General features: G+C 44.2%; 2 protein-coding genes across 14 annotated transcripts in view; one reads left to right on the top strand and one right to left on the bottom strand.

The window, feature by feature from the left end:
* The window catches only part of LOC110491220 (uncharacterized), a 94,232-nt gene extending 91,181 nt beyond the window's left edge, over positions 1–3,051 (top strand). For 8 of the 10 annotated variants that reach the window (XM_036945893.2, XM_036945897.2, XM_090201687.1 and 5 more), the window contains 2 exons: positions 1,041–1,259; positions 2,533–3,051. In XM_036945893.2, coding sequence (XP_036801788.2) covers positions 1,041–1,259; positions 2,533–2,906 — 593 coding nt within the window. In that variant the 3' untranslated portion in view covers positions 2,907–3,051. The remainder of the gene's footprint in view (positions 1–1,040; positions 1,260–2,532) is intronic. The other 2 variants (XM_036945894.2, XM_090201686.1) reach the window with 1 other exon arrangement.
* A 2,525-nt stretch (positions 3,052–5,576) lies between these two features.
* ntpcr (nucleoside-triphosphatase, cancer-related) lies at positions 5,577–20,313 on the bottom strand. 4 transcript variants are annotated; one of them, XM_090201701.1, is made up of 6 exons: positions 19,853–19,972; positions 18,363–18,409; positions 17,360–17,595; positions 15,209–15,311; positions 12,528–12,737; positions 5,577–6,663 (listed from the first exon to the last, which is right to left on the bottom strand). In XM_090201701.1, the coding sequence occupies exons 1-6, from the start codon at positions 19,884–19,886 to the stop codon at positions 6,583–6,585; spliced, it is 711 nt and encodes a 236-aa protein (XP_090057827.1). In that variant the 5' UTR covers positions 19,887–19,972; the 3' UTR covers positions 5,577–6,582. The 4 variants fall into 4 exon arrangements, with proteins under 4 accessions (XP_090057827.1, XP_036801797.1, XP_090057828.1 ...); XM_036945902.2 differs by lacking the exon at positions 18,363–18,409 and having other exon boundaries at positions 17,360–17,522; positions 19,853–20,313; XM_090201702.1 differs by lacking the exon at positions 15,209–15,311 and having other exon boundaries at positions 19,853–19,973.
* Between the last annotated feature and the right edge of the window lie 2,519 nt (positions 20,314–22,832).

A 22,832-nucleotide genomic window follows, 5' to 3' on the forward strand; every position in this document is an offset into this window, starting at 1 on the left:
GAGTTATAGACCTACTGCTACATTAGTCTATAGACTATCTCTGAGTTATAGACCTACTGCTACATTGGTCTATAGGTTATCTCTGAGTTATAGACCTACTGCTACATTAGTCTATAGACTATCTCTGAGTTATAGACCTACTGCTACACTGACCTATAGACCTGCTGCTACATTGACCTATAGACCTACTGCTACATTGGTCTATAGGTTATCTCTGAGTTATAGACCCCCTGCTGCATTGGTCTATAGGTTATCTCTGAGTTATAGACCTACTGCTACATTGGTCTATAGGTTATCTCTGAGTTATAGACCTACTGCTACATTGACCTATAGGTTATCTCTGAGTTCTATGCTCTCATGTCTGTAGCCTCCAATGGATCATGGTGTATCAATGTGTCCATATGAGGCTGGGGCTTTCGCTCTAGCTGAATTTTAACATTTCATTTTTTTTAAAATGTTTTCCCCTGTGTTGCAGTGACCACAAAGACGCTCCTCTTTGGTTAGCCATGTCTTTTTGTGTCTCCCTTTTTATCCAATTGGTGGTCGCTGAGCTTGGTCAGGATCGGTCTCTGTTTTGTAGCTGACATTCAGGACTCTTTTCAACTCTTGGGTTTCCACTGCTTTGAATTGCAGGGATGTTTTGTGGCTTCATTACAAATGGTGACAACATTTTTATTTTCTCTCCCCCCTCTCTCTCTCACCATCCATCGCTCCCCCTCCTCTCCTCCCTCTGTCCCTCTCCCACTTCTCTCTCCTCTGTGTCTCTCTCCTCTCTGTCTCGCTCACTCCCCCAATATCTCTCACCTGTTTCCCCCACCCCTCCTCCCTCTGTCTCGCTCACTCCCCCAATCTCTCTCACCTGTTCTCCCCCCCCTCCTCCCTCTGTCTCGCACCTCCTCCTCTCTCCCTCTCCCCGTCTCTCTCCGATCGCTCTCCTTTTCTCTCCCTCATCCCGCTGCCTGTCTCTCGCTGTTCCACACTCTCTCTATCCCCTCTGTCTCTCTCTCCCCCTCTGTCTCTCTCTCTCTCCCTCTCTCTAGAAGATAACTATGACTCCCTGAGACAGAAACTGTGTGGTAGATCCAGGGAGAACAGCCCTTCCTCCTTGCACTCCTCCATCTCTCCTTTCTCCCTCCACAACTCGTCCTCCATCCCTCCATTCTCCCTCCACTCCCCTGTCTCTCCTCCTTTCTCCTCTGTCTATAGAGGTGGTCAGGACTGGCTCAGTCAAGTGAACAAGTGTCACTCATTTACCTCAGGTAAGTAACACATCACAGACACTAATGCAAGTTCCCCTAACCTCACTAATACCTGCCACCTAATACCTGACCACCCCACTATCACTACCCACCTAGTTTAACACACTGACCACCCCACTATCACTACCCACCTAGTTTAACACACTGACCACCCCACTATCACTACACTGACCACCCCACTATCACTACCCACCTAGTTTAACACACTGACCACCCCACTATCACTACCCACCTAGTTTAACACACTGACCACCCCACTATCACTACACTGACCACCCCACTATCACTACCCACCTAGTTTAACACACTGACCACCTCACTATCACTACACTGACCACCCCACTATTACTACCCACCTAGTTTAACACACTGACCACCCCACTATCACTACCCACCTAGTTTAACACACTGACCACCCCACTATCACTACCCACCCAGTTTAACACACTGACCACCCCACTATCACTACCCACCTAGTTTAACACACTGACCACCCCACTATCACTACCCACCTAGTTTAACACACTGACCACCCCACTATCACTACACTGACCACCCCACTATCACTACCCACCTAGTTTAACACACTGACCACCCCACTATAACTACACTGACCACCCCACTATCACTACCCACCTAGTTTAACACACTGACCACTCCACTATCACTAGCCACCTAGTTTAACACACTGACCACCCCACTATCACTACCCACCTAGTTTAACACACTGACCACCCCACTATCACTACACTGACCACCCCACTATTACTACCCACCTAGTTTAACACACTGACCACCCCACTATCACTACACTGACTACCCCACTATCACTACCCACCTAGTTTAACACACTGACCACCCCACTACCACTACAGTGACCACCCCACTACCTCTACACTGACCACCCCACTATCACTACCCACCTAGTTTAACACACTGACCACCCCACTATCACTACCCACCCAGTTTAACACACTGACCACCCCAGTATCACTACACTGACCACCCCACTATCACTACACTGACCACCCCACTATCATTACCCACCTAGTTTAACACACTGACCACCCTACTATCACTACCCACCCAGTTTAACACACTGACCACCCCACTATCACTACACTGACCACCCTACTATCACTACCCACCCAGTTCCCCTCAGCCTCACTCACTGCCCGATAGCTCTCTCAGACCTGAGCACCTTTAACTATGCCAGGCCTTGAATGGAAAAACAAATCTGTCTGGTATTTATGCACATGTTCTGCTCTCTCAGCAAGGTACCAGAATATTAAACCAGCGTTGCTGCCCCCAGGAGGCAGAGGCCGGGACTACGGATCAGTGGGTCTGGACTGTGGGTCAAACTACTCCGTGACTATGATTATAGGAGACAAGCAGTCTGCCGCCTCTCCCACTCTCAGTTGTGATGGTAGTGGTCCATCTATCACCAGTCACACTGACCCACAGCGCCCCCTGCTGGATGGATGGCAGCACCACTCATATCACCAGGACTCTACTACAAGAAGGCAGCTTCACCGGCACCAAGCAATGTACCACCACGACCAGGAACCATCTCTGAGGTCCTGCACCGGTCTGCCTCCGCCACGCAAGAAGTCTGTCTTCAACAAGTTCTTTGGGAAGAAAGACTGAAGCTGTTATCAATCAATCACATATTTCTCTTACCTTTCTTTTGGTATTTTCTTAAAACTGCATCATCGTTAGTTAAGGGCTTGTAAGAAAGCATTTCACTGTTGTATTCGGCGCATGTGACAAATAAAATTTGATTTGATATTTATGAAGTCCTTTTTTACTTTTACAGTCCTTTCTTGCCAGACAGCGGAGTTATAACGGACTGAAGTTATCATCATAGCAGCACGTCTGAACTCTGACGTCTTGAGTTTGCTATGTGAGGGCTGCTGTACTCTGTATTTTTACTCAATAAGGATTGGAAACCAAGCAGGCGTTGTGTATTAATGTGTGGTGCTCATTAAATGACACCTGCTACATACAGTAGCTAATCTATTTGTGTTTGAACCATCCGTGTGTGCTGGTAGTCCTAAGTCCTAAAAGTACAGGTAAAACAAGCTGTGTGTCCTGGATAATAGTGGGCCCTGAAATGATTGACACCCTTGATACATGATTGACACCCTTGATACATGATTGACACCCTTGATACATGATTGACACCCTTGATAAATGATTGACACCCTTGATACATGATTGACACCCTTGATACATGATTGACACCCTTGATAAATGATTGACACCCTTGACACATGATTGACACCCTTGACACATGATTGACACCCTTGATAAATGATTGACACCCTTGATAAATGATTGACACCCTTGATACATGATTGACACCTTGATAAATGATTGACACCCTTGATAAATGATTGACACCCTTGATAAATTATTGACACCCTTGATACATGATTGACACCCTTGATAAATGATTGACACCCTTGATAAATGATTGACACCCTTGATAAATGATTGACACCCTTGATAAAGATGAGCAATAATGACTGCATAAAACAATTAAAATACTGAGCTAGATTGCTATGCTATGCTAAAAAAAGGGAAATTATACTTTTTTATACTAATACAACTGCTCAGATAAAGAGATTTTGTTTAAAAACCTTAGTCGTCTTTTTCGCACAAAGGTCGAAATGATTCATACCCGTTTTCAGTACATTTCAATTCAATTCAAATTACTTTATTGGCATGACTTAACAATGTACATATTGCCTTCACCTTGTGAGGATAGTGGGGTGGTCAGTGTGTTAAACTAGGTGGCTAGTGATAGTGGAGTGGTCAGTGTGTTAAACTAGGTGGGTAGTGATAGTGGGGTGGTCAGTGTAGTTATAGTGGGGTGGTCAGTGTGTTAAACTAGGTGGGTAGTGATAGTGGGGTGGTCAGTGTAGTGATAGTGGGGTGGTCAGTGTGTTAAACTAGGTGGGTAGTGATAGTGGGGTGGTCAGTGTGTTAAACTAGGTGGGTAGTGATAGTGGGGTGGTCAGTGTGTTAAACTGGGTGGGTAGTGATAGTGGGGTGGTCAGTGTGTTAAACTAGGTGGGTAGTGATAGTGGGGTGGTCAGTGTGTTAAACTAGGTGGGTAGTAATAGTGGGGTGGTCAGTGTAGTGATAGTGAGGTGGTCAGTGTGTTAAACTAGGTGGGTAGTGATAGTGGGGTGGTCAGTGTAGTGATAGTGGGGTGGTCAGTGTGTTAAACTAGGTGGGTAGTGATAGTGGGGTGGTCAGTGTGTTAAACTAGGTGGGTAGTGATAGTGGGGTGGTCAGTGTAGTGATAGTGGGGTGGTCAGTGTGTTAAACTAGGTGGGTAGTGATAGTGGGGTGGTCAGTGTGTTAAACTAGGTGGGTAGTGATAGTGGGGTGGTCAGGTATTAGGTGGCAGGTATTAGTGAGGTTAGGGGAACTTGCATTAGTGTCTGTGATGTGTTACTTACCTGAGGTAAATGAGTGACACTTGTTCACTTGACTGAGCCAGTCCTGACCACCTCTATAGACAGAGGAGAAAGGAGGAGAGACAGGGGAGTGGAGGGAGAATGGAGGGATGGAGGACGAGTTGTGGAGGGAGAAAGGAGAGATGGAGGAGTGCAAGGAGGAAGGGCTGTTCTCCCTGGATCTACCACACAGTTTCTGTCTCAGGGAGTCATAGTTATCTTCTAGAGAGAGGGAGAGAGAGAGAGACAGAGGGGGAGAGAGAGACAGAGGGGATAGAGAGAGTGTGGAACAGCGAGAGACAGGCAGCGGGATGAGGGAGAGAAAAGGAGAGCGATCGGAGAGAGACGGGGAGAGGGAGAGAGGAGGAGGTGCGAGACAGAGGGAGGAGGGGGGGGAGAACAGGTGAGAGAGATTGGGGGAGTGAGCGAGACAGAGGGAGGAGGGGTGGGGGAAACAGGTGAGAGAGATTGGGGGAGTGAGCGAGACAGAGAGTTAGTTCCCTTCAGTTGGTATAGTCCACATTATCATTCCAGTCATTTCACTGTTTGGTTTACCTTCATTTGCTTTCTTTGTAAACGACGTCACGGCCGTGTGGTTGTTATGAAGATCATTAGTAAAGTTCACAATATTAAGAAAGACATGCTAATAGCTGGAGAGGAGAGCAGACCAAGCCCTAACACATGGCGATGTAATCACACAGTTCCACGGTTGGTGCAGGCAATTGACCAGGATATAGTCTATTATTGTACACTATTCTCCATATTATAATTATATTTATCACTAATCTTCCAACATTATCATTGGTTGAAGAACTGAATGTGGCAGTTTTCAGAAATAATTAAATCATTGTTTTATTACATTTTTATTGATTTTTTTGTTATTTTACCAGGTAAGTTGACTGAGAAAACATTCTCATTTACAGCAATGACCTGGGGAATAGTTACAGGGGAGAGGAGGGGGATGAATGAGCCAATTGTAAGCTGGGGATGGTTAGGTGGCCATGGTCTATTACAGAGTATTGGCCAAAATCCACCCATCAGGGTCGGTCTAGTACAGAGTGCTGGCCAACATCCATCAATCAGAGTCGGTGTAGTACAGAGTGCTGGCCAACATCCATCCATCAGGGTCAGTCTAGTACAGAGTGTTGGCCAACATCCACCCATCAGGGTCGGTCTAGTACAGAGTGCTGGCCAACATCCATCAATCAGAGTCGGTCTAGTACAGAGTGCTGGCCAACATCCATCCATCAGGGTCAGTCTAGTTCATCAGGGTCAGTCTAGTACAGAGTGCAGGCCAACATCCACCAATCAGGGTCGGTCTAGTACAGAGTGCTGGCCAACTTCCACCAATCAGGGTCGGTCTGGTTCAGAGTGCTGGCCAACATCCACCAATCAGGGTTGGTCGAGTTCTTCAGGGAGAGTCTTGTTCATCAGGGTCGGTCTAGTACAGAGTGCTGGCCAACTTCCACCAATCAGGGTCGGTCTAGTTATTCAGTGTCGGTCTCGTTCTTCAGTGTCGGTCTCGTTCTTCAGGGTCGGTCTCGTTCGTCAGGGTCGGTCTCGTTCTTCAGGGTCGGTCTCGTTCTTCAGGGTCGGTCTCGTTCTTCAGGGTCGGTCTCGTTCTTCAGGGTCGGTCTCGTTCATCAGGGTCGGTCTAGTACAGAGTGCTGGCCAACATCCATCCATCAGGGACGGTCTTGTTCATCAGGGTCGGTCTTGTTCATCAGGGTCGGTCTTGTTCATCAGGGTCGGTCTTGTTCATCAGGGTCGGTCTTCTTCATCAGGGTCTAGTTCAGAGTGCTGCTGTGTTTCTGAATGCCCTCCATGATGTTCCACTGACCTTGGATAACTTCCACCTACTTAGCACTTTGTTTGAGACAGTCCTTTAGAGCTGACACAACCTCTGGTAATATAACATCTCTGTTCTCCTTGGAGACCTGAGAGAGAGGAGGGAAAGCCGGGGGGTGGGGGGGGGGATAGGGAGAGAAACACACAACCAAAGATGTTTAAGAGATACCATAGCAGCAAGAGCGTAGTGTTCCTGATGGATGGAACCAGATAACACTGTTAATATCACTAATATTGATCCTGATGGATGGAACCAGATAACACTGTTAATGTCACTAATATTGATCCTGATGGAAGGAACCAGATAACACTGTTAATGTCACTAATATTGATCCTGATGGATGGAACCAGATCTAACAGTTAATATCACTAATATTGATCCTGATGGATGGATCTGGTTTAGTCACGCATGATTTCATGTTTAATCCCCACCATGCTTTTCTGTAAAGGATAATGATATCCACAATGCTATACTGTAAATGATAATGGTATCCACCATGCTATACTGTAAAGGATAATGGTATCCACCATGCTATACTGTAAAGGATAATGGTATCCACCATGCTATACTGTAAAGGATAATGGTATCCACCATGCTATACTGTAAAGGATAATGGTATCCACCATGCTATACTGTAAAGGATAATAGTATCCACCATGCTATACTGTAAAGGATAATGGTATCCACCATGCTATACTGTAAAGGATAATGGTATCCACCATGCTATACTGTAAAGGATAATGGTATCCACCATGCTATACTGTAAAGGATAATGGTATCCACCATGCTATATATTCTACATGGTAAAAGGATAATGGTATCCACCATGCTATACTGTAAAGGATAATAGTATCCACCATGCTATATATTCTACATGGTAAAAGGATAATGGTATCCACCATGCTATATATTCTACATGGTAAAAGGATAATGGTATCCACCATGCTATACTGTAAAGGATAATAGTATCCACCATGCTATATATTCTACATGGTAAAAGGATAATGGTATCCACCATGCTATATATTCTACATTGTAAAAGGATAATGGTATCCACCATGCTATACTGTAAAGGATAATGGTATCCACCATGCTATACTGTAAAGGATAATGGTATACACCATGCTATACTGTAAAGGATAATGGTATCCACCATGCTATACTGTAAAGGATAATGGTATCCACCATGCTATACTGTAAAGGATAATAGTATCAACCATGCTATACTGTAAAGGATAATGGTATCCACCATGCTATACTGTAAAGGATAATGGTATCCACCATGCTATACTGTAAAGGATAATGGTATCAGTCATGCTATACATTCTACATGGTAAAAGGATAATGGTATCCACCATGCTATACTGTAAAGGATCATGGTATCCACCATGCTATACTGTAAATGATAATGGTATCAGTCATGCTATGCATTCTACATGGTAAAAGGATAATGGTATCCACCATGCTATACTGTAAAGGATAATGGTATCCACCATGCTATACTGTAAAGGATAATGGTATCCACCATGCTATACTGTAAAGGATAATGGTATCCACCATGCTATACTGTAAAGGATAATGGTATACACCATGCTATACTGTAAAGGATAATGGTATCAACCATGCTATACTGTGAAGGATAATGGTATCCACCATGCTATACTGTAAAGGATAATGGTATCCACCATGCTATACTGTAAAGGATAATGGTATCCACCATGCTATACTGTAAAGGATAATAGTATCCACCATGCTATACTGTAAAGGATAATGGTATCCACCATGCTATACTGTAAAGGATAATGGTATCCACCATGCTATATTGTAAAGGATAATGGTATCCACCATGCTATACTGTAAAGGATAATGGTATCCACCATGCTATACTGTAAAGGATAATGGTATCCACCATGCTATACTGTAAAGGATAATGGTATCCACCATGCTATACTGTAAAGGATAATGGTATCCACCATGCTATACTGTAAAGGATAATGGTATCCACCATGCTATACTGTAAAGGATAATGGTATCAGTCATGCTATACATTCTACATGGTAAAAGGATAATGGTATCCACCATGCTATACTGTAAAGGATAATGGTATCCACCATGCTATACTGTAAAGGATAATGGTATCCACCATGCTATACTGTAAAGGATAATGGTATCCACCATGCTATACTGTAAAGGATAATAGTATCCACCATGCTATACTGTAAAGGATAATAGTATCCACCATGCTATACTGTAAAGGATAATGGTATCCACCATGCTATACTGTAAATGATAATGGTATCAGTCATGCTATACATTCTACATGGTAAAAGGATAATGGTATCCACCATGCTATACTGTAAAGGATAATGGTATCCACCATGCTATACTGTAAAGGATAATGGTATCCACCATGCTATACTGTAAAGGATAATAGTATCCACCATGCTATACTGTAAATGATAATGGTATCAGTCATGCTATACATTCTACATGGTAAAAGGATAATGGTATCCACCATGCTATACTGTAAAGGATAATGGTATCCACCATGCTATACTGTAAAGGATAATGGTATCCACCATGCTATACTGTAAAGGATAATGGTATCCACCATACTATACTGTAAAGGATAATGGTATCCACCATGCTATACTGTAAAGGATAATGGTATCCACCATGCTATACTGTAAATGATAATGGTATCAGTCATGCTATACATTCTACATGGTAAAAGGATAATGGTATCCACCATGCTATACTGTAAAGGATAATGGTATCCACCATGCTATACTGTAAAGGATAATGGTATCCACCATGCTATACTGTAAAGGATAATGGTATCCACCATGCTATACTGTAAAGGATAATGGTATCCACCATGCTATACTGTAAAGGATAATGGTATCCACCATGCTATACTGTAAAGGATAATAGTATCCACCATGCTATATATTCTACATGGTAAAAGGATAATGGTATTCACCATGCTATACTGTAAAGGATAATAGTATCCACCATGCTATACTGTAAAGGATAATGGTATCCACCATGCTATACTGTAAAGGATAATGGTATCCACCATGCTATACTGTAAAGGATAATGGTATCCACCATGCTATACTGTAAAGGATAATGGTATCCACCATGCTATACTGTAAAGGATAATGGTATCCACCATGCTATACTGTAAAGGATAATGGTATCCACCATGCTATACTGTAAAGGATAATAGTATCCACCATGCTATATATTCTACATGGTAAAAGGATAATGATATCCACCATGCTATACTGTAAAGGATAATGGTATCAGTCATGCTATACATTCTTTTGACCGGTAGTGGGTGGGTGAGTGAGTGAGTGAGTGAGTGAGTGAGTGAGTGAGTGAGTGAGTACATACATACATACATACATACATACATACATACATACATACGGCTTGCAAAAGTATTCATTGGCATTTTTCCTATTTTGGTGCCTGGAATTAAAATAGATTTTTTGGGGGTTTGTATCATTTGATTTACACAACATGCCTACCCCTTTGAAGATGCAAAATATGTTTTATTGTGAAACAAGCATGAAATATTCACCCCCCCAAAGTCAATACTTTGTAGAGCCACCTTTTGCAGCAATTACAGCTGCAAGTCTCTTGGGGTATGTCTCTATAAGCTTGGCACATCTAGCCACTGGGATTTTTGCCCATTCTTCAAGGCAAAACTGCTCCAGCTCCTTCAGGTTGGATGGGTTCCGCTGGTGTATAGCAAGTCATACCACAGATTCTCAATTGGATTGAGGTCTTGGTTTTGACTAGGTCATTCTAAGACATTTAAATGTTTACCCTTAAACCACTCAAGTGTTGCTTTAGCAGTATGCTTCGAGTCATTGTCCTGCTGGAAGGTGAACCTCCTTCCCAGTCTCAAATCTCTGGAAGACTGAAACAGGTTTCCCTCAAGAATTTCCTTGTATTTAGCTCCATTCATCATTCCTTCAATTCTGACCAGTTTCCCAGTCCCTGCCGATGAAAAACATCCCCACAGCATGATGCTGTCACCACGCGTCACTGTGGGGATGGTGTTCTTGGGGTGTTGTGAGGTGTTGGGTTTGCAGCAGACACCAAACGTTTGGCGAACACCAAACAGTGTACGGCTTAAAGTGGTCCTATGGACAGATACTCCAATCTCCGCTGTGGAGCTTTGCAGCTCCTTCAGGGTTATCTTTGGTCTCTTTGTTGCCTCTCTGATTAATGCCCTCCTTGCCTGGTCCATGAGTTTGGGATATTATTTTATAACCCAACCCTGATCTGTACTTCTCCACAGCTTTGTCCCTGACCTGTTTGGAGAGCTCCTTGGTCTTCATAGTGCCGCTTGCCTGGTGGTGCCCCTTGCTTAGATGTGTTGCAGACTCCGCGGCCTTTCAGAACAGGTGTGTGTATATACACTGAGATCATGTGACAATTAGATTGCACACAGGTGGACTTCAACTAATTATGTGACTTCTGAAGGGAATTGGTTGCACCAGATCTTATTTAGGGGCTTCATAGCAGAGGGGGTGAAAACATATGCACGGCCACTTTTCCATTTTTTACTTTTTAGATTAGATTTTTTTTCGCTTCACCAATCTGGACTATTTTGTGTCTGTCCATTACATGAAATCCAAATAAAAATCTATTTAAATTACAGGTTGTAATGCAACAAAATACTAAAAACGCCCTGGGGGGGTGAATACTTTTGAAAGGCATTGTATTATATATTTTGAGAACAATTTAACCAGACTCCATAGGGTCATAGACCAATTTAACCAGACTCCATAGGGTCATAGACCAATTTAACCAGACTCCATAGGGTCATAGACCAATTTAACCAGACTCCATAGGGTCATAGACCAATTTAACCAGACTCCATAGGGTCATAGACCAATTTAACCAGACTCCATAGGGTCATAGACCAATTTAACCAGACTCCATAGGGTCATAGACCAATTTAACCAGACTCCATAGGGTCATAGACCAATTTAACCAGACTCCATAGGGTCATAGACCAATTTAACCAGACTCCATAGGGTCATAGACCAATTTAACCAGACTCCATAGGGTCATAGACCAATTTAACCAGACTCCATAGGGTCATAGACCAATTTAACCAGACTCCATAGGGTCATAGACCAATTTAACCAGACTCCATAGGGTCATAGACCAATTTAACCAGACTCCATAGGGTCATAGACCAATTTAACCAGACTCCATAGGGTCATAGACCAATTTAACCAGACTCCATAGGGTCATAGACCAATTTAACCAGATTCCATAGGGTCATAGAACAATTTAACCAGACTCCATAGGGTCATAGACCAATTTAACCAGACTTCATAGGGTCATAGACCAATTTAACCAGACTCCATAGGGTCATAGACCAATTTAACCAGACTCCATAGGGTCATAGACCAATTTAACCAGACTCCATAGGGTCATAGACCGATTTAACCAGACTCCATAGGGTCATAGAACAATTTAACCAGACTCCATAGGGTCATAGACCAATTTAACCAGACTCCATAGGGTCATAGACCAATTTAACCAGACTCCATAGGGTCATAGACCAATTTAACCAGACTCCATAGGGTCATAGACCAATTTAACCAGACTCCATAGGGTCATAGACCAATTTAACCAGACTCCATAGGGTCATAGACCAATTTAACCAGACTCCATAGGGTCATAGACCAATTTAACCAGACTCCATAGGGTCTGAGACCAATTGCAGACTCCGCGGCCTTTCAGAACAGAAACATTTGACATCCCTACAATGAGGCAGGTAAGATTAGATAAATACAGAGAGTGGGATTATTTGTGTGTGTGTGTGTGTGTGTGTGTGTGTGTGTGTGTGTGTGTGTGTGTGTGTGTGTGTGTGTGTGTGTGTGTGTGTGTGTGTGTACGCATGCGTGTGAATGTACTCACAGTGAAGACAGTGACGTCCGTCCTGGTCCGTATCTCCTCCACGAAACCCAGTGGTTTTCCTGAAGGGAGGGGTATAGTCCCCAGGACAGAGAAGACTGGAGAGTCCAGGGCCTGTCTGACTGACCTGATGAACGCCTGGCTGAACAGCTCCATTTTACCAACCTCATCAATGATAAACACCTGATGATTGCTACTGCATGAAGAGTCAAGCTAAAACACAGAGAAAGAGAGTGAGGTTATAGACAACATCACTCACCACAAAAAACAACAACTATATGGTTGATATACTAGAGCTGCTGTGGGCCTACTCTACTCTACTACTAGAGCTGCTGTGGGCCTACTCTACTCTACTCTACTCCCAGGGCTGCTGTGGGCCTACTCTACTCTACTCCCAGAGCTGCTGTGGGCCTACTCTACTCTACTACTAGAGCTGCTGTGGGCATACTCTACTCTACTACTAGAGCTGCTGTGGGCCTAATCTACTCTACTACTAGAGCTGCTGTGGGCCTACTCTACTCTACTACCAGGGCTGCTGTGGGCCTAATCTACTCTACTACCAGGGCTGCTGTGGGCCTAATCTACTCTACTCCCAGAGCTGCTGTGGGCCTACTCTACTCTACTACTAGAGCTGCTGTGGGCCTACTCTACTCTACTCCCAGAGCTGCTGTGGGCCTACTCTACTCTACTACCAGGGCTGCTGTGGGCCTAATCTACTCTACTACTAGAGCTGCTGTGGGCCTACTCTACTCTACTCCCAGAGCTGCTGTGGGCCTACTCTACTCTACTACTAGAGCTGCTGTGGGCCTACTCTACTCTACTCCCAGAGCTGCTGTGGGCCTACTCTACTCTACTACTAGAGCTGCTGTGGGCCTACTCTACTCTACTCCCAGAGCTGCTGTGGGCCTACTCTACTCCCAGAGCTGCTGTGGGTCTACTCTACTTTACTACCAGGGCTGCTGTGGGCCTAGTCTACTCTACTACCAGGGCTGCTGTGGGCCTACTCTACTCTACTACTAGAGCTGCTGTGGGCCTACTCTACTCTACTACTAGAGCTGCTATGGGCCTACTCTACTCCCAGAGCTGCTGTGGGTCTACTCTACTTTACTACTAGAGCTGCTATGGGCCTACTCTACTCCCAGAGCTGCTGTGGGTCTACTCTACTCTACTACTAGAGCTGCTGTGGGCCTACTCTACTCTACTACTAGAGCTGCTGTGGGCCTACTCTACTCTACTACTAGAGCTGCTGTGGGCCTACTCTACTCCCAGAGCTGCTGTGGGTCTACTCTACTTTACTACCAGGGCTGCTGTGGGCCTAGTCTACTCTACTACCAGGGCTGCTGTGGGCCTACTCTACTCTACTACTAGAGCTGCTGTGGGCATACTCTACTCTACTACTAGAGCTGCTGTGGGCCTACTCTACTCTACTACTAGAGCTGCTGTGGGCCTACTCTACTCTACTACTAGAGCTGCTATGGGCCTACTCTACTCTACTACTAGGACTGATGTGGGCCTACTCTACTCTACTACCAGAGAATGTCAAGAGTGCAAAGCTGTCATCAAGGCAAATGGTGGCTACTTTGAAGAATGTAAAATATATTTGATTTGTTTAACACTGTTGGTTACTACATGATTCCATATGTGTTATGTCATAGTTTTGATGTCTTCACCATTATTCTACAATGTTGAAAATAAAGAAAAACCCTGGAATGAGTAGGTGTCCAAACTCTCGACTGGTGCTGAATGAGGAAAATCACTGCTCACAACTCTGACATAGGAGGAAAATCACTGCTCACGACCCTGACATAGGAGGAAAATCACTGCTCACGACCCTGACATAGGAGGAAAATCACTGCTCACGACCCTGACATAGGAGGAAAATCACTGCTCACGACCCTGACATAGGAGGAAAATCACTGCTCACGACCCTGACATAGGAGGAAAATCACTGCTCACAACCCTGACATAGGAGGAAAATCACTGCTCACAACCCTGACATAGGAGGAAAATCACTGCTCACGACCCTGACATAGGAGGAAAATCACTGCTCACGACCCTGACATGGGAGGAAAATCACTGCTCACGACCCTGACATAGGAGGAAAATCACTGCTCACGACCCTGACATAGGAGGAAAATCACTGCTCACGACCCTGACATGGGAGGAAAATCACTGCTCACGACCCTGACATGGGAGGATAATCACTGCTCACGACCCTGACATAGGAGGAAAATCACTGCTCACGACCCTGACATAGGAGGAAAATCACTGCTCACGACCCTGGCATAGGAGGAAAATCACTGCTCACGACCCTGACATAGGAGGAAAATCACTGCTCACGACCCTGACATAGGAGGAAAATCACTGCTCACGACCCTGACATAGGAGGAAAATCACTGCTCACGACCCTGACATAGGAGGAAAATCACTGCTCACGACCCTGACATAGGAGGAAAATCACTGCTCACGACCCTGACATAGGAGGAAAATCACTGCTCACGACCCTGGCATAGGAGGAAAATCACTGCTCACGACCCTGACATAGGAGGAAAATCACTGCTCACGACCCTGACATAGGAGGAAAATCACTGCTCACGACCCTGACATTGGAGGAAAATCACTGCTCACGACCCTGGCATTGGAGGAAAATCACTGCTTAGTTAAAAAGTGCAATAATAACATACGTTTCTGAAGAGAGGTAGAGCCAGGTTCTCAAACGAAGGTACATCCACTACATACTGTCCTACAGTGTACTCCCTCCCTCCATGTGAAGCTACAGACTTCTCTCTGAACAGAACAAAGACAGCAGAGAAAACACATTAACACATAGGGGACTGTTTCCCAGACACAGATTAAGCCAAGTCCTGGACTGAAAATCGCCACCAGAAAATGTACATTGACCCTCCCCCCTCTTGAACACTGCTGCTACTGTTAGTTTGTTTGTTACCTATGCATAGTCACTTCGCCCCCACCTACATGTACAGATTACCTCAACTAGCCTGTACCCCCGCACACTGACTCAGTACCGGTACCCCCTGTATATAGCCTCCACATTGACTCTGTACCGGTACACCCTGTATATAGCCTCCACATTGACTTTGTACCGGTACACCCTGTATATAGCCTCCACATTGACTCTGTACCGTAACACCCTGTATATAGCCTCCACATTGACTCTGTACCGTAATACCCTGTATATAGCCTCCACATTGACTCTGTACCGTAATACCCTGTATATAGCCTCCACATTGACTCTGTACCGGTACACCCTGTATATAGCCTCCACATTGACTCAGTACCGGTACCTCCCTGGAAATAGCCTCCACATTGACTCAGTACCGGTACCTCCCTGTATATAGCCTCCACATTGACTCTGTACCGGTACCTCCCTGTATATATAGCCTCCACATTGACTCTGTACTGGTACCCCCTGTATATAGCCTCCACATTGACTCTGTTCTGGTACACCCTGTATATAGCCTCCACATTGACTCTGTACCGGTACCCCCTGTATATAGCCTCCACATTGACTCTGTTCTGGTACCCCCTGTATATAGCCTCCACATTGACTCTGTTCTGGTACCCCCTGTATATAGCCTCCACATTGACTCTGTACCGGTACCCCCTGTATATAGCCTCCACATTGACTCTGTACCGGTACACCCTGTATATAGCCTCCACATTGACTTTGTACCGGTACACCCTGTATATAGCCTCCACATTGACTCTGTTCTGGTATCCCTGTATATAGCCTCCACATTGACTCTGTTCTGGTACCCCATGTATATAGCCTCCACATTGACTCTGTACTGGTACCCCTGTATATAGCCTCCACATTGACTCTGTACCGGTACACCCTGTATATAGCCTCCACATTGACTCTGTTCTGGTATCCCTGTATATAGCCTCCACATTGACTCTGTACTGGTACCCCCTGTATATAGCCTCCACATTGACTCTGTACCGGTACACCCTGTATATAGCCTCCACATTGACTCTGTACTGGTACCCCCTGTATATAGCCTCCACATTGACTCTGTTCTGGTACCCCCTGTATATAGCCTCCACATTGACTCTGTACCGGTACCCCCTGTATATAGCCTCCACATTGACTCTGTTCTGGTACCCCCTGTATATAGCCTCCACATTGACTCTGTTCTGGTCCCCCCTGTATATAGCCTACACATTGACTCTGTTCTGGTACCCCCTGTATATAGCCTCCACATTGACTCTGTTCTGGTATCCCTGTATATAGCCTCCACATTGACTCTGTACTGGTACCCCCTGTATATAGCCTCCACATTGACTCTGTACCAGTACCCCCTGTATATAGCCTCCACATTGACTCTGTACCGGTACCCCCCTGTATATAGCCTCCACATTGACTCTGTACCGGTACCCCCTGTATATAGCCTCCACATTGACTCTGTACCGGTACCCCCTGTATATAACCTCCACATTGACTCTGTACCAGTACCCCCTGTATATAGCCTCCACATTGACTCTGTACCGGTACCCCCTGTATAAAGCCTCGTTATTGTTATTCTTATTGTGTTACTTTTTATTTTAGTCTACTTGGTAAATATTTTCTTCTTCTTGAACTGCACTATTGGTTAAGGGCTTGTCAGTCAGCATTTCACAGTAAAGTCTAACACTTGTTGTATTCGGCGAACATGGCCAATAAAGCTTGATTTGATTTGAAAAGTAACAATAGAGAATGTTCATTGAAAATGTTTTTTAAGTTCTGAACTTGGCTTAATCTGTGTCTGGGGAACCGGTCCTTACAGAAATAGGTAGACCATTTTGGTTGATTATGTAACGTTACTGAAACCTACCTGACTCTGGACAAGTTTCCTCTCTGTCCGGTCACAGTGACAACGTCGAAACCGACCCTGCGCCTCCCCTCCCTGACCTCCTGGGTGTAGAAGCCCTCCACAGACACACCTGAAGACACTATTACGTCACAGGCCTTCTGGACCAGGGTGGTCTTACCCACACCTTCACAATGGAAGAAGGTCGTGTCAAATCCAAAATGAAGTAGTTTTGTCTTGTTGGGGCCTTCAAACCATGACTATCAACAGAAATGCAACATTTGATCATAATGTAAAGTACTGACTCATGAATCGAGTTGTTTTATGTTAGTATTTGGCGAAGGTCACACCATTCACTTTACGGAGGAAATCAGAATACTCAGGATCTGCCTGGGATACACGTTGTCTCTGTAGTTAACACAACCACAAAGTCATAATTGTGGCTAAAACCCTCCCATTTCTGAAAAATTATATTCTTAAAATGGGATTCTAAACCTAACCACACTGCTAACCTTATGCCTAACCCTATTATTAAATTAAGATGAGAATGCAAACTTGTGTAGCTAATTTTGACTTTGTGGCTTTGGAATCTAACCCTAACCCTAACCAGTGGAAACTGGGATACACCAGAGGGGAAGAGGCGAAGCGAGAGGGTTTACTTCCACCAAAATATGTCCATTTAAAGCAGATCATTAATTATTAAGCAAGTGAGGGGGGTTTGTATGGGGGGCAATGAGTGTCAAATGTTGTCAAATTGAAAATTAATAGCTATTTCAATACTTGAGGCTCATTTGATCTAATAGAAGTTGCGTAATGCTGAGGTTCTTTCGAGTGTAGGACACGGATATAAGTTGACGCACGTGACATCCCGGCAACTTTGAGAAAAAACACTTTATATCAGTTGTCCCTGTTGAAATCCGAGACGTCTATGAATATTCATTAGGCTAGCATCTCACTTGTCATTGAGTACAATTGTAATATCAACGAATATTCAACAAAAAGTATTAAAATAATGAGATGTATCCACCAATCCAAAGAGAAATAGGCGTGAGCTTGACAGCCCAGTGTTCAGCTCTGTGGACAGAAAAAAAGACCGTAGTTAGGCACCTTGTCATTTTATCCAACGATTGTCTATTACATTGACAAGACTCGATTGACCACTAATGGAAATACATGTCCTCAAAGATGGAAGGCAGGGGTACGGAGGGGAGATCAGGTAGGACAATTCTAGTCAATGAGAGGGCAGCAACACATTTGAACAGACCATAGAGATAGATAGAGGACTAATCTTTGTATCTGTGCCATTGTAGCATCTGTGACAGCATGGGCAGCACCATTGAATCTCCATTTTAAAGTAGTACATTTTCTTCTTCATTGGCTGATTGCTCCCAACTCCTAGGAATCCCCATCCAGTGTACTACTTTCAATTGGTGGAAGCCCTCAATGGCAATGTCCATGCTAAAACCGGTTATATCCATGACGAGTCCTCTATTTCTACGACAACAGGCACAACTCTGATATAATTATATATTGTTTTTTAAGTTGCCAAAATGCCATGAGCGTTCACTTAACGTATATTCGATCAAATAAGCCTCACGTATCAAATTAGCAATTCAACTTGTTTGGCACTCATTCACCTCCACACACAAATTCCTCACTTTGTGGGCTTATTTTTGTGGACAGATTGTGGGTGGAGCCCAACCTCTTGCTTCGCCTCTTATATCAAGTATCTCCAATAGAGTCTGACTCCAGCAGATACCTTCTCTAAGCTGGACACATTACATTTTTAACAATGCTTTTTTTTTCCTGATAAAAACTAATGAATTGCATCCGCCATTGGAGCCCAGTTTCATAGTATTATTATTATTATGTTGGCAATGAGACATGCCCACGTTGCTGGTAGTTAAAATGTAAACAACAACAAAATTACTAGAGCTAGTGTGTACTAATTAACGTATACTCGAGCTTGCGTGGTACTTAAAATAACGCCCAGGACCAGCGCTTTTGCGTGGTATGTGTGGAGCACACTACACCCTGGAACAACACTACTGACTGACTGCAGACCAACACACGTCTCCAGGTTGCGCGCGCACACACACCATTTGAGATGTGCCCGCATACCATTTTGCCCAAAATACCCTGTAGGTGTGATCAAGGCCTGACAGTAATTATTTGTGCAAAATGGTATGCAGCATCATCTGGATGTGTGTGCAACAAAAGTAGAACATTCACCTTCTCCCATTTCTGTCAAGCCGTGTGCATACAGTTTGAAAGGTCCAACCTAGAGGCACCTGCCTCTCAGCACAATGCTGCGGGTCATTCGCAGCGTTCCATTGGAAATCAAGACACTCAAGCGTTAGCTTATAAATTGTTTTAGGTATTAGCTGAACTACTGCTGTTACATTGTATTGGGTGGCATCATGTCTATAGCTAACGTTAGTTAGCAGCAGTCACAACTTCACAGCGTTTCTGAACAACTTCCCGTGCCATGCTGTCTGCGTTGTGTTTTATACTTACCCGGAGGTCCGGTTAGGAAAACGTGTTTGATCATTTCTGATGAAATGTTCTGTATTCACTGTTCACTACTCTGCTTCTCCTCACATCCGTAAACATGGGAACCGCACATGTGCAGATTGAATTGGCAGGACTCAGCTAGGGGATTATATTAATGAACCCGGTTAGCATGTTTTCTTTCGATTTGGAACCGGGCTGCCTCCCGGGCGTGAGCCAGGTACTACGTTCTGTTCGACGGTCAAGTATGATTAGTATTCTGTGTTTTCACATGCAAAAGTAATTGCTTTTGATAAAAACGCTTTATCTGCCTTCCCAATGAAAACTACTTTGAATATTCGAACATATATTTTATGGAAAAGAGATGTAGGTTTCTGCTGCATTGTTGACAGATTACCGTTCGATTTGAACCCGGCGCGCCTCCCCCACTGATTTCGCCCGGTCACCCATGTGATGGGCCATAACACAACACAGTTCAACCCGGGGCAGTTTAATCGAATCCCCTTATTGACATTCATCGGGAAGGTAATAGTAGAAGGGGGAAGAGAGAATAATCAATCAATACTAATTGGAAGGGGTCTGTGTAAATTTGAATCCAGGTAAAGCAGTGTGAATACTTTCTGAAGGCACTGTATATCAATATGTGCGGATAAAGATGTTTCTTAAAAATAAAATAAAATTCCACCGCTATTTCTTGCATAATGAATTGTATACACTCAAAATGATTCCATCATGTCTAGCGTATTTAGTTTTTTTTTTTTTATCAACATCTGGAAAGTTTACCGTTAGATTTGCTGTTTCCATTAGGCCTGTATTGACATTATTTTATCCGACATGTACTTTACTCACATAAAAAGGTTATTGGAACCAATTACACTCACTGGAGTATCTAACGTCTTTGAAAAAGCGCCAGGGATTTGAGACACACAGTGGAAAGTGTCATAATACCCACACAACCTAGCAGTCAAACAAGGAAATGGTTCCAATACTTTTTTCACCATACATTTTATCCATTGTGGATTTTAGAAACACTTCAAATCAAATCACAATGTATTTGTCACATGTGCCGATACCACAGGTACCACAGGTACCTTACAGTGATATGCTTACTTACCAACAATGCAGTTTTAAGAAAAAAAGTATTGAAATATTTACTGAAGTAAAACATAAATAAATGAAATAAAAATAAGAAAAATAACAAATAATTAAGGAGCAACAATAAAATAACAGTAACAAGGCTATATACAGGGGGTACCGGTACAGAGTCAACGTGGAGGCTATATACAGGGGTACCAGTACAGAGTCAATGTGGAGGCTACCGGTACAGAGTCAATGTGGAGGCTATATACAGGGGGTAACAGTACAGAGTCAATGTGGAGGCTATATACAGGGGGTACTGGTACAGAGTCAATGTGGAGGCTATATACAGGGGGTACCAGTACAGAGTCAATGTGGAGGCTATATACAGGGGGTACTGGTACAGAGTCAATGTGGAGGCTATATACAGGGGGTACCGGTACAGAGTCAATGTGGAGACTATATACAGGGGGTACCGGTACAGAGTCAGTGTGGAGGCTATATACAAGGGTACCGGTACAGAGTCAATGTGGAGGCTATATACAAGGGTACCGGTACAGAGTCAATGTGGAGGCTATATACAAGGGTACCGGTACAGAGTCAATGTGGAGGCTATATACAGGGGGCACTGGTACAGAGTCAATGTGGAGGCTATATACAGGGGGCACCGGTACAGAGTCAATGTGGAGGCTATATACAGGGGGCACCGGTACAGAGTCAATGTGGAGGCTATATACAGGGGGCACCGGTACAGAGTCAATGTGGAGGCTATATACAGGGGGTACTGGTACAGAGTCAATGTGGAGGCTATATACAGGGGGTACTGGTACAGAGTCAATGTGGAGGCTATATACAGGGGGCACTGGTACAGAGTCAATGTGGAGGCTATATACAGGGGGCACCGGTACAGAGTCAATGTGAAGGCTATATACAGGGGGTACCGGTACAGAGTCAATGTGGAGGCTATATACAGGGGGCACCGGTACAGAGTCAATTATGGAGGCTATATACAGGGGGCACCGGTACAGAGTCAACCGCCTTATGCGGTGGGCTCTGATTGTACAAGGATATCATGTACAGATAGCTTATGTGAAGGGCTCGGCGAATGTGGTTGCTGACGCTTTATCACGGGTTTACTAACTGGGGAAGCGATGGCTTTTGTTATTGCAAAACTAGGTTTGCAATTTTTGTGGTGGGCGTGTTACGTTCCCCAGTTTGTGTTGTAGTTTGGGTATTTGCATGTGTTTTATTTCAGGAAATGGATTCCTGAAATCCCTCAAGCAGCTGATTGGTCGACTCCAGGGCTAATTGGAGAGCTGACCCCGCCCCCTCGTCAAGACACAGCTGTCTCCAGTTACACATTCCTTCTAAAGCTGTATAAAAGCCAGTGTTCTGTTCAGGAGAGAGCGATTGGTAGGTAGGGATTACTGAGAGAGATTTGCTGGGAGGTCATTGCAAAGCGATTGTTTGTGATAGAGAGATTTGGAGGTAGGAATTGCTGAGAGAGATTTTGCTAGAGAGATTTTGGAGGTAGGGATTGCTGAGACAGATTTTGCTAGAGAGATTTTGCTGAGGTCATTGCAAAGCGATTGTTTGTGATAGAGGGATTTGGAGGTAGGGATTGCGGAGAGAGATTTTGCTAGAGAGATTTTGGAGGTAGGGATTGCTGAGAGAGATTTGGAGGTAGGGATTGCTGAGAGATTTTGCTAGAGATTTGCTCTGAGGTCATTGCAGAGCGATTGTTTGTGATAGAGAGATTTTTTTTGCTGGAGATTGATTGTGCTGGGAGTTCATTGCTGGGAAGTGGTATGTTCTATGAGTTTGTTGCTCAGATGGAGCTTATTTGATGTCCTTTGTTAGTTTGAAATTGTTTAATATCCTGTTTCATTTGTTCCCAGGGGGAAAGGGG

Source organism: Oncorhynchus mykiss, chromosome 16 (genome assembly GCF_057628025.1).
Source record: "Oncorhynchus mykiss isolate SJ-2025 chromosome 16, ASM5762802v1, whole genome shotgun sequence".
Taxonomy (NCBI): Eukaryota; Metazoa; Chordata; class Actinopteri; order Salmoniformes; family Salmonidae; genus Oncorhynchus; species Oncorhynchus mykiss.